Raw genomic sequence first — 12515 nt, forward strand, 5'->3', positions numbered from 1 at the left:
ACTTGGGCTGCATCGTGAGCTAAGGCCTGCCTGGACGCCATAGCAAGATCCTATCTCAGCACAAACGGCCATAGTCTAGAGGGAACGCTTTCATCTTTTCTATCTTTAGCCTTAAAGATTTTAAAGAAAAAAACCCCTTTATTATATCCTTACTGTCGTCTTCACTATGTTGCAATTTTGAAACATGTACGCTAAATAGAACCCCTTTTTCTTGTCTTTTTGAGATACGGTCTCACTGTGCAGTTCAGGCTGGCTTTGAGCTCACTTTGTAGCCCAGGCTGGTCTCGAACTCACAATGATCCTCCTGAGCACTGGGATTACAGGCATGCACCACTGTTACAGACAGCCGAGTTAGAAGCAAATATTATAGGCAGTCACACAGGGCCAGGCCCTCAAAGAGACGGCACAAAAGACAAGTTACCTTACAACTGTGGGAGGGACGGATGCTCCTGCTTGAGCCAGACCTAAAGACCAAACAGTGCTAACCTCCCTAAAGGTTAGCATCCCAGATTGATCATTAACCTGAGAAAGCCAAGAAGAATCCTTATCAGATGGCTACCTGATAAGGTCCTGTTTTACATTCATGCCCCCTTGCTATGTGACTCCCTTCCCCATTTGGTCCCATATTTCATCAATTTTACCTGAGCAATGGTACTTGTAATCTCATTGGTTGACCATAGTTTTGTCCCACCCCACATCCACCTAAGCAAGTTCCCCCTTTCTCTACCTTAGCCATACATGGTTTTACACTCTAAAAGACCCTGGAAGAGACAGCTTCCGGGGACAACTCGCTTGGGCCCCCCCCCTCCTGTCCCTCTCTTGGACAGGTGTTTTCTTTCCCTCAATAAATATATTCTGCTCATAACCTCCATTTGTTCCTAAAATTCATTCTTTGGTTTTAGAGAACATGAACTCGTGCAGGTCAGGTCGGGAGACCATTTTTCCCTATGTCATTTGGAAGTTCCCTGTATCATTTGGAGGTCACCCACCAGTTTTTCTCCCTGTATCACCGCCACGCCCACTTTTTTTTTTTTTTTTTTTTTCAGAACTGGGGATTGAACTCAGACCCTTGCGCTTGCTAGGGAAGCACTTAATCCACTGAGCCATCTCCCCGGCCAAGCGATATTCCTTAACTTTAAAAGAAAGTCATGCCTCTATAGGGCTGTTTCTATGGGGGCAAAGGACCACAAAAAGGCCACAGTAACTGCTTAGGAGGGACATTTGCAGGTGAAGCTTGGTGTCGCAGTCCCAATCAGGCAGTGTGACCATGCTCCTGGCTCTCATTTTCCAGAAGCCCAATTAGGGGTAGATGGCTGCTAGCAGCCTGGGCCAGAGGACTGATCCCCGAAGGTGAGGTGCCTGGGAAAGGGGAGACCTCTGGGCGGCGCTGGTCCCCGCCCCCAAGGGCTTTAGAGCTGCACCTCGTGAGGCCTCGTGCGTGTGCAGCCCCCACCGCGCCAGCGCCTCCGCGGCCCCCCAAGGGGCGGGAGGGAGCGCTTCCGGCACATGATGCCCCCGCCGGAGCAGCGCGTGACCCGGCCCCCGCGGGGTCCCTCGCCGACCGACCGGCAGAGCCAGCTGCGTCCCGAGCAGGACTCATGGCCTCGCCGCGCCTGGGGACGTTCTGCTGCCCGACGCGGGACGCGGCTACGCAGCTGGTGCTGAGCTTCCGCGCGCGGGAGTTCCACGGGCTCTGCCTGGGCAGCTGCGCGCTCCGCCTGGCGCTCGGCCTCCTGCAGCTGCTGCGCCGGTCCGCGGCTCCCGGGGCGCCCTCGACCTTCGCGCCCGCCTCTGCCCGAGTGGTGCGCGCCGCAGTGGCCTGTGATGTGCTCGGCTGCCTAGGTGGGTGAGGCGTGGCCCATGGGTGAGGACGGCCGGGACCTGCTGGGTGCCGGTTCTGAGCACGTGATCTGCAGGCTGGGACAGGACCTGTACCGTGTGTCCGTTGGGGCATGGAGCAGGCGAGATGAGTGATGACCCATTCCATGCTAGGTCCGGGGAGCACGGCCCACGAGTGCGGGTTTCAGGCGTGTGACCCAGGGGGTTTCGGGGCACATGGCCTTTGGATACAGACCAGGACATGCTCACTGCCCGATTCAGGACGTGCATGACTCACAGTGTGGTAGGGTTGGGGAGCGATCCGCTCCAGGGTGGGGTAGGCCAAGAGAGCGATCCCAGGGCTCACTGCTGGACCAGGGCATGCATCACGCAGGTGGGGTGGAGTGCGACGTCACGGCGCATGGCCGCAGGTGCGGACTTGCTGGGTTAGGGGTTCAGGGCAAGCACAACTTGAAGATGTGACCCATTCGGTGCTCCTTTCAAGGTGGGGACAGCTGGTGGTCCGCCGGTGGGGACCTGCTAGGTGCTGGGTTCAGGGCTCATGGCCTGTGGTTGGGGACTAGCCCCATCCTGGCTTTGGGGGGCTTGGCCGGGTATGGGGACCTGCTGGATCTGGGGATCAGGGTGGGCATGGGGTCGCAGGTTGGGCGGGACATCGGAGGGCTCCCAGTTTAGAAAAGCCGGAGCCAGTTTCCTAGGGGGTGCATGGGTGACAAGTGCAAAACAAGGCGGTCAGTGAAATTCAGTCTAAGGGACATCGCTGTGTGTTTGTGTAGGTGTGCCCTTGGTACTGGGGGTTGAATTGAAGGGTGCTCTACCACTGAGCTACATCCCCTCTCCTTTGCTTTATTCTGAGACAGTCTGGCCAATATGTCCAGGAGGATTTATGGGCGTGTACCCAGGGCCCAGGTCTGGAGGACTGCATCCTGGGCCTTCCTGCTGACCTCGCGCTTTTTGATTCTGACGCAGGGTCTCAATTTAGCCCGCTAAATTACCCAGGCTGGGCTGGAATCTGCAATCCTTTTGCCTCTGCTCTCAGACTGCTGGGCTGACAGCTGTGGACCATGCTAGCTGCCTTCCTGCACCCCACCCCCACAAAAAAACCCTTGCTATTGCTGCTGGTGGCATACATACTAGGCAAGTGCTCTGTCACTGAGTTACACGTCAGCCCCTTTCAGGTTTGGAGTCTGCACCCCTGAGGTGCCCACTATGTTCAGCTGACCTGGCCTCTCCTGCATGCTTTCTGTAGGCCCAGCCAAGTGGGACTTTACAGTTTCAAATTCAAAAGAATGTTTGGTGACATGTGAGTGTCACCATTTATGCTTGTGTGGTGGCACAGGCCTGTAACTGCAGCAGCTCTCAGGAGGCTAAGGCAGGAGGGTTGATGTTATTTCGAGGGCAGCCCGACCTGTGTAGTGAGTTTGAGTGCAGCCTGGACTACAAAGCCAGACCCTGCCGTAAAACAACCCAGAGAAAACAGAAGAATTCACACGTCAGCGTCTGTAAGGGAAGCGGTAGAGGACACAGGCCCTGTGTTTGCCCTGGTCTGCAGCCCTGCCTACAGGGCAGAGCAAGGTGCTGAACAGAGAGAGTATGGCCCACAGGGGCACAACGGTTCACTGCCATGTGGAGCAGACTAGGTCTGTTGATGCTGTAGTATGACACATTTTACAGAAGTTTAAACTAGAATTTGCCCCTGGTTTTGGAGACTTGGTCTCGCTCTGTAGCCCATGCCGGCCTCAGAGTTGGGGCAATCCTTCTGCTTCAGCCTTGCAAGTGCTGGGATTGCAGGTGTGAACCATCGCATCCATCCCAGCTTTTGCCATTCTGTTTAACTTTTTCTTTTGGAAAATCTCCAGCATACCTAATGTAGCATGTAATACAGAAACAAGGGCCATGAATCTGTGTGTGCCTTACACAATCCTTCTCCCTCCTTACTGGATTCATTTGAAGCCAATTCCAGACTTCAGATTATTCTACCTATTCGGACCTTAGTCCACAGTATGGAAACACAAGAATTAAATTAATTAATTAATTAATTTTGCAGTGCTGGGGATTGAACCTGGCGCTTGCCAGGCAAGCACTTATTCTACTGAGCCATCTCCCCATGACACAAGAATTTTAGACATCTATCTCCAATGCTATCACTTTAATTAAAAACAATTGTTCTCACTAGCCTCTGTATGTTTGGTTATCTGTGTTATTTTGTGATAGTTCTGTTCACATCAGGCTGCAAGTTCTGCTTACATTTCACAACTATTTGATGACACTAACTGTCATGCTCTGGTCTTATCCAGTCGTGCTTGGCTTTGTTCATGGTGGGTGACTTGCCCTGGGTACCCACAGTGAATGGGTGCTGGGTTGTGTGTCCCAGGGCCCAATTCATTTCTGTCTTGTGTGTAGAGACACCCATGACCCTGACTTCAGATAAATGCCATGTAACCTTAAGTTCCTTTCTCAGACTTGAAGAATAAGATGAGGAAGGAATATTTCCTTTCTCTATCAGGAATGGAAAACATTGGTTTCCTTCCTCATTCTAAGAATTTTTTTTTAAAAAATGTCTTTAGTATAGGGTCTAAAAAGTCTCACTGCAAAGATGGCACTTGTAGGAATCCTTTCTGTTTCTCAGCCTCTCAAGCACTGGGATTATAGGCACATGCCACCACGCTCAGTCCATTTACCATCTCAGTGTGCCCTGGGGGTGGAGCTGGCACAGCAGGCCAGGGATCGAACCCTCAACCACTGTGAATGCCTAAGCAGGCACTTTAATCCTCTGAGCCATCTGGTCAGCCCTCTGTTTTTTTTTTTTTTTTTTTTTTTTTTCTTTTTGTATTTTAGGGAAGGGTCTACAGGGTGTTCAGGGTCTCACTACTAGATCAGACTTATAACAGTGATTCTCCTGTTTACAGCCTTCCAAGAGCTGGGATTACAGGCACACACCACACTCAGTCTCAATTGCCATCTCAGCAAACCCCTGGGGTGGGGCCCATGCTGCAGGCCCAGGGATTGAACCCTTGGCCCCTGCGCCTGCTTGTAGATGCTTTTATCCGCTGAGCCAGCCGTCTGCCCTCTATTAAGTGCTTTGGTCAGTTGGTTTGTTTTTGCACTATAGAGACTGAGACTGCTATGTAGCCCAGCCTGGCCCTAAACTTGCAGTGATCCCCCTGCCTCAGCCTTCTGAGCACTGGGATTATAGTTGTGCACCATCATCCCCACGACACTTCTTATTTGTCCATGAGATCTGTCATGTTTGGGTGAATTTAGATCAGACGCCTTGGTATCTTCGTCTCTCTCAGGGCTGGTCATCCGGTCTTCTGTGTGGCTCGCCTCTCCAGATTTTGTTGAACGCATCTCCACTGGGAACAGAACAGATGTGTGGCCTGCTGCTTTCTGTGTGGGGAGTGCGGTAAGTTTGTCCACTTCTGTCGCCCTCTGCTGCCTCAACCTCCTGAGTGCTATGATCACAGGTGTGCACCACCATGCCTTGCTGTGGAGATTGTCACTGTGGACAGAGCTACACTCAGAACCCACGGGAAGGGCACAGTGCCTGCCTGGCAAGAGCAAGGTCCTGAGTTTGATTCCCAGTACATAAAACAAAACAAAACAAAAGTGGGGGCAACTGAGAAGAAAGGAGGCTGGCTGCTTTTTGCTCATGAAATCAATTTCAGTGTGCATCGACTCTACAAATGCCTCCCTCTGACCAAGTCACCCTCTGGTCTTGCTGCCTTGGAAGCAAGGCGCCTGCCCTCCCTCCATCCCACTGGAGGTGCTGTCTTCCTCCCAGTGTCTTCTAGGGAGTGTTTCATACTACCAGAGGCCCGGCTTGTACCCACAGTGTGCCCTGATCCTTTCATTCCTCCTTCCCGGCTGAGGGAAACTCTGAGTCTCCTTGCTGCTCACAGAAACCCCCGGGCATCTTCAGACTTTTTAGTCATGGCCTATGAGTGTCCCTGAGGTACAGGACAGTTTCACACCCCTCCTGGGCCTGGAGGCTGCGCATGCCGTGTCCCCATTCTCCAGTGCTGCCTTCGGACGCTGGTCTCTCATGCATGGGGGAGGTGGCCACCGAGTCCCTGCCTCTAGAGTCCTTCATGCTGGGCTCTCCCTGTTTCCAGATGTGGATCCAGCTGCTGTACAGCGCCTGCTTCTGGTGGCTCTTCTGCTACGCGGTGGATGCCTACCTGGTGATCCGCAGGTCTGCAGGACAGAGGTACTGTCATGGACATAAGGGCCAGGTTTGCCGTCTGCAGTCCACTGGGTAGAGCTGAGGTGCTGCTAAATGTCCAGGGTCCACCAAGATAGGAAATTAGCATTGGCCCCGGGCTCAGATCACCTGGCCTCGTTGCCTGGCCCATCTGTGGCACACCCGTAACCACCAGCAGCACTTCCTGGCCCAAGCCACAGTTGTTTTCTGGTGCCCTGGTCCTGTTTGTCTCCGCTGAGTGTCAGGGTCTTGCGCTTGCTCCCTGACACCGCTCCTTTGGCCTCCCTTGCTGACTTTGAGTTTCACTGTAGGCTGTGGGGTGTTGTTTGCCAGGATGATGGGTAGTGCTGGCTTCATCTAGTTTGTGAGCTTTAGGATTTATTGTACTGAGATGTATATATGAATAAAAGGTCTCCCTGTGGAGTCTCATCACACTTAGATGCACACAGGCACCACCATGTGGTTCCAAGGAGGAACTGCATCCCATGTTCCTCTCGTTCTTCACTGGGGGTAGTTTCTAAAAACTTCTACTTTCCTTAGCTTGTGGCCCCTCTACCTTCTTGACAGCCAGTAGGGAATATAGAGCATCAAACGCCTGACCCTTTGGTTATTTCTGCATAGCTGGTAAAGATTGTCTGCTTTCCTGTCTCCCTTCCCCTCTGTTTACCTCTCTTCCTCTTTTTTTCTGTTTCCTAATTTCTTTTATATTATATAGGATGGAATCCAGGGGCCACATGTGCTGGGCAAATGCTTTAGCATTGTGTTACACACCCGGCCCCAGAGAATCTTTGCTGTTGTGGATCCCTGGATTCCATTGGGTCATTCATATAAGCTCATCTCGTGATTCCTGTAGGCAGGTTTTCCACATGCCATAGTACAGAACTGGGCTACTTCTACCAAAGACATTAAAAGAAAACTTTTTTTTTTTTTTTTTTTGGGCGGAACCAGGGATTGAACTCAGGCCCTTGTGCTTGCCAGACAAGCACTTATTCTACTGAGCCATCTCCCCAGCCCCCAAAAGAAAACTTTTTAAAACAAGTACTGGAGGGGTGTGGGTACACTGGGCCCTCTGTGATGCTCGGGCAAACATACACAGGACCAGTTAGATAGAGTGGAAAGGGGAGTCCAAATCCTGTTCTGACTCTTTCGCTCACATGCACACTAGTTGCTGTGCATCACGTCAAGTGGGTAAACATATAAATCACTTCCTGTATCACTCAGGAAAATATTCTTAGATGTAGAGCTGGCTACTCTTACACTAAACTATAAGTTTATTGTAGAAAAGTAAGAGGTGGGCATGCTGAACTCAGCCTTATGTTGTAAGGGTCTAATCCTGTCTCATGGATCTTTTTCTACATATTCAACATATGTATGAATATATAAAATGATATACTCTTAGTTTGTATAAACTAGGACATGGACATCTTTGGGGACCCTTATTCCAGTTATCACAAATGTTTCCAGCTTCTTTTTTGAGACAGGGTGTAGGTAAGTTTGGTCAGCTGACCTTGAACTTATTTCGTGTTTATGCCCCAAGTTCCAGAATTACAGGGATGCTTCATAGATGGCGTCGGTCCAAGGAGTCCTCTCCTGGAGGAACAGGGCCAATGAGCCAGTGTGGGTCTGTTTTATGAGGACACTAATCCCACCCATGAAGGCTCTATCCCTGAGACTCAGTTGCCTGCCCAAAGCCCCACTTCCTCACTTCTTCCATCTTTGGGATTGGAGTTTAACACAGGAAAAGAATTTTCCTTGGTGTTGGAGGTTGGGCCCGAGGCCTTCACACTAACCCACCTCCACAGCCCTCTTAAAGTTCATCCATTTTGAAACAGCATCTCGCTAAGTTGCTACGTTGTACCTGCTAAGCTCAAACTTGTGATTCCCCTGCCTCAGCCTCCTGGAGTGCTGGGATTACAGAACTGCACCTCCATCACTTCCGGCTTCAAACTGGAAATTTGTGGAGCCTACTCTGGTTGTGGCAGATTCGAAAAGAGCAGTGCTCTCAGAGGATACTATAGATCACTTACCTATTCCATGGCTTTATAGAGATGAGTCATGTTTAGATTGTCAAAAAATAGCCATTTGTATTGGGATGGAAATCATTAAAATCGGAGCTAAGCCCAGTGGTACTCTACCATAGCCCCAAGTACTCAGGAGGCTGAGGCAGGAGAATTACTTGAGCTCAGGAGATAGAAGCCATTTTGGGCTGTATGATGAAGGTTTATTGCTATATAGAAACATTTAGAAAGGTTCGGGGGTGTGGCTGAGTATCAGGGCCCTGTGTCAATCCTTTCTATTAGCTCCCCAGACCAGGAAGTTGACTTTGCAGCAGAAGAGGGCGTATCTTAGTGGCAGAGTATCTGGCAGGTCGAGGTCTAGGGTCTGAGGCCTAGGATCACAAAACAAACAAACAACTTGGCAAAAAAAGAGACCAAAACCTTAAAAAATAGTACAGAGCACAACAGTTGCATTTCTCAGTAGGGTTGCATAGAGGAGTTGAATTAGTCCCCTACGCATGTGGACAGTGGCGCTATTCACTGTAGCCCAAGGACTGGAACAAGCAGATGTGCCCGACAGATGGGCAGAGAAACCAAGTGTGACAGAATTAAGCCTTAAGACTAATTAAGCCCTCCAGAGGGCACTGCTGCACAAACGAACCTCAAAAACAGTGGCAGGGGAAGCCAGGCACGTGAGCCCACGTGGTCCTGTAGGTGTCTCTACATAAACACTCTGGTGGTGCTCTAGGGCAAGCCCGACACTCTGGGAGGCTGAGGCAGGGGGCTCGACCTGGGCAGCAACTTAGCAACTTGGAGAGGCCCTGTCTCAGAATATAAATGAATGCTTGGGAGAGGAGTGTGAAAAGCCATGTGTGGTGTCAGGGCCTGTGGGCCTGAGGGAACTGGGGGGTGAGTGCTAAGGGGAACAAAGGCAGTGGGGGTGGTGCAGAGGTGCTGGGCCCACACAGGACCGCAGCCACACCAAGTGTCCCTGAATTGCTCACTTCACACTGTTCACTTTTCTGTTTTGATTTTTTAAATTTATTTTTTAAAGAGAATAAAAACAGCAACCCCCCCCAACATTAGAAACAATGCAGAATTTCACAAAACAAAATAATAGGAATTCAACAATGTTTATATTGGATAATGTTTTCAAATTAGTTCAGATTGTCAAATATAAGCATGCAAAATTGGTTTAAAAAGTTATAAGAAATTAGTAAGAAGTTAAAAAATCTTAACTGTTCCTTTCAACAGACCAGCAGAAATCAGCAGTGCAATTATCCAAGCTATCCTAAATATATATAAATATATCTTTTCTCTTTCTTTTTTTGTCCTTTTCCTCACCTGACTTGTTCCTTCCCTTTGAACTGATTCTTTCTCTTTCACAGTATCTATTGTACCTTTCAGATTTTATTTACTCCTTCAGCTTCTTACACTAGCGAGACAACATCATGTTTACGTATGGGAGTCTGATTTAGTTCACTTATGAGTATGGTCTCTAGTTGCATCCATTTACCTATAAAAAGCCTCAAGTTTATCCTTTTTCTAGCTGAGTAATACTCCATTGCGTAAAAATACCACATCTTCTGTACCCATTCCTCAGCGGATGGGCATCTGGGTTGCTTCCAAGGTGTAGCTATGACAAAGTGTGCTGCGATAAACATGGGTGCACATATATTGCTGTGCTGTGATACTTTCAGTTCTTTAGGAAAAATAGCCAGGATGGGAACAGCTGGGTTGAGTGGGACAACCCACTGCAGGCTTTCTGAGGAATCTTCACACTGATTTCCACAGTGGTGGCACCAGTCTGCACTCCCACCGACAGTGGGCAAGGGCTCCTTTTCTCCACAGCCCCTCCAGCATTCAGACAGTTCATTGTATGCTATGGATGTGAATTTCTCCCTCCCTAAAAAGCAGCAAACTCACTCTAAGAGCTCGTCTGCAGGGAAGTGGCTTGGGAAGTGACCCCGGCTGACCTGGAGTCCCCTGAGCCATGGCACCCAGTCCTTCTGTCTCTACAGCACCATCCTGCTCTACCACCTCATGGCCTGGGGCTTGGCCGCGCTGCTCTGTGCCGAGGGAGCGGCCATGCTGTACTACCCCTCTGTGTCCAGGTGAGCCATGACCACCAGCTGCCCATGCTGCCTGCCCCGGCCCTGCCTGTGCTCGCTTGCTGGAAGGGAGCCGGCTGACTCTTTAGGCTTCTGTCACATCCCAGACCCAGCTGCTGAGGTCCCTGGGCTACTCGAAGGTCTTCCTTTTCCTTCTCTGTTTCCAACGTCAGCATTGTACCTGGGACCCTGAACACGGCTCTGCCTTTCTCTGCCGCTGAGCTGCACCCCTTGCCCTTTTCACTTACTCTGAGACAGGCTCTCAGTGTTGCTTGGGCTGGCCTTGCACTTGTGGTCTTGCTGCCTCAGCTTCCTAAGCAGGTGGGATGACAGGTGTGGGCCACTGTGTGGTGATCGGAATGTCTTCCTGTCTTCCCTTTTGCAGCCTCCCCCAGCGGGATGCTTTAGGGGCCTCCCATTTATTAGAAACACGATGACCGGTTTGCTTTGCCTGCAGTCTCTTGCCTTTTCTCAGCTGAAGTCAGACTGCCTGCAGGCGAAGTAGAAACATGGTCATGCTCTCCTCCCCTTAGCTCCCGCCCACATCAGGGGGCAGGCACAGGCCGCAGCCTGGTTTTTCAGAATGACTCAATGTCCACCTCAGGTGTGAGAGGGGCCTGGACCACGCCATCCCCCACTATGTTACCACGTACCTGCCGCTGCTGCTTGTCCTGGTGGCCAACCCGGTGCTGTTCCAAAAGACGGTGGCTGCAGGTAATGATGGGGAAGCACTCTGCGTGCACAGCGGAGGTGACAGCCACAGGCCTTGGGCTGAGATAGCAATCGATGCCGTGCTTGTGGATGATGCAGGCTAGCTGGCTGAGATGTGAGCAGGCGCTGTACAGCTGGAGCAGGGGAACAGGTTTAATTTGTTTTTATTTGATTGATTGATTGATTGATTGATTGATTGATTGATTTTGCAGAACTGGGGATTGAACTCAGGCCCTTGCGCTTGCCAGGGAAGCGCTTATTCCACTGAGCCATCTCCCCAGCCCTGATTCATTTATTTTTAATGTAATTTTTAAAAGGTCTCACTACACTGCCCAGTCTAGGCTTTTTTTTTTTTAATTAACATATTTTAGAGAAGAGTCTACAGGGCGTCCAGGGTCTCACTACTGGATCAGACTCCTAATGATCTGCCTGTGTTCAGCCTCCCAAGAGCTAGGATTACAGGTGCGCACCACCATGCCCAGTCTCAATTGCTGTCTCAACACGTCCCAGGGGCAGGGCGAGTGTGGCAGGCCTGGGGGATCGAACCCCTAGCCCCTGTGCCTGCTTGCAGGTGCTTTAATCTGCTGAGCTATTTGGCCAGCTCCTTTTTTAAAAAAACATAGACAAATCAATTGCATTTAGTTATATAAAATTTGGGAGCATGGTCATTTTAATTATATTGATTCTGCTTATCTAACTTTTTTATTTAATTTTTTATTCATTTTAATGAGAAAAAAGATAAAATAGCAATGAAACAGTTTCAAAAACAGGTTAGTAGGACAGTTACAATAATTAATACATTGCACATTGTTGTCTTCATAGTAGTTATTCATAGTATAAGATGCAGATATAATATCTTGTATAAACACTATTAGTGTATATCTTCTCATTGAACTAAGAGAAAGTAGCTGTGTACCTATCCTAGCTATTTTGTGTGTGTGTGTGTGTGTATATTTTTTTTTCACTACAAAATGGTCCTTCATTTATATCCCCCTTTTCTGTTTACTTCTGCCAGAGATGGGTATTCCATTGCTGTTTTATTTTTTAAAGAGAATAAAAGTCATTTAAAAAAGTTAAAAATGATAACAGTATCTCACTAACATAGTAGGAATTCAACAGTGCTCGTTGTGTTGCATAATGTTGTCTTCAAATTAATTGTTTAGATTTTCAGATATATGTATGCAGAATTGGAAATAAACAAAAGTTATAAGAAATTAAAGGTGAAAAGAAGTAAAAATTAAGCATTAACTGCTGCTTTCCATAGACCACCAGAGATCAGCAGTACAATTATGCAAGCAACCCTGTGTGTACACATAAATCTTGTTCTGTTCCTCCTTTCTTTCTTCTGTCCTTTTCCTCCGGGTGTCCCTACCCTTTGAGCAGATTCTTGGGTAACAGGCTTAGTAGGTGACAGTGAGCAGCCTGCATAGGGCCCACACCAGTCCTGTGCTGACATCTCTTAGGTCCAGGCCAGGCTTAGGTGCTCTTCCATTTCAGGGCCAGGGCCAGCGTGGGTCTGCCCTCAGCATCCTCTTGAGGCCCTGATGGTAGCTTTGGGAGCTCAACTGAGACAGCAGCAGAGGGGTCTGGAAGTAGATGGAAGGGAGGGCTTGGTCACTCCTACGATGGACAGCAGCAGAGGGATCTGGAAGT

The 12515-nt window shown here is 49.5% G+C and overlaps 1 protein-coding gene across 1 annotated transcript in view; it reads left to right on the plus strand.

Moving 5' to 3' along the window:
- The first annotated feature begins 1598 nt into the window (after positions 1–1598).
- The window catches only part of Gpr143 (G protein-coupled receptor 143), a 29010-nt gene continuing 18093 nt past the window's right edge, over positions 1599–12515 (plus strand). Inside the window, exons 1-5 of the mRNA XM_023708093.1 lie at positions 1599–1842; positions 5136–5245; positions 5955–6049; positions 10062–10154; positions 10756–10865. Coding sequence (XP_023563861.1) covers positions 1599–1842; positions 5136–5245; positions 5955–6049; positions 10062–10154; positions 10756–10865 — 652 coding nt within the window. The remainder of the gene's footprint in view (positions 1843–5135; positions 5246–5954; positions 6050–10061; positions 10155–10755; positions 10866–12515) is intronic.

The sequence above is a fragment of the Octodon degus genome, unplaced genomic scaffold (genome assembly GCF_000260255.1).
Source record: "Octodon degus isolate 3935 unplaced genomic scaffold, OctDeg1.0 scaffold00329, whole genome shotgun sequence".
Classification (NCBI taxonomy): Eukaryota; Metazoa; Chordata; class Mammalia; order Rodentia; family Octodontidae; genus Octodon; species Octodon degus.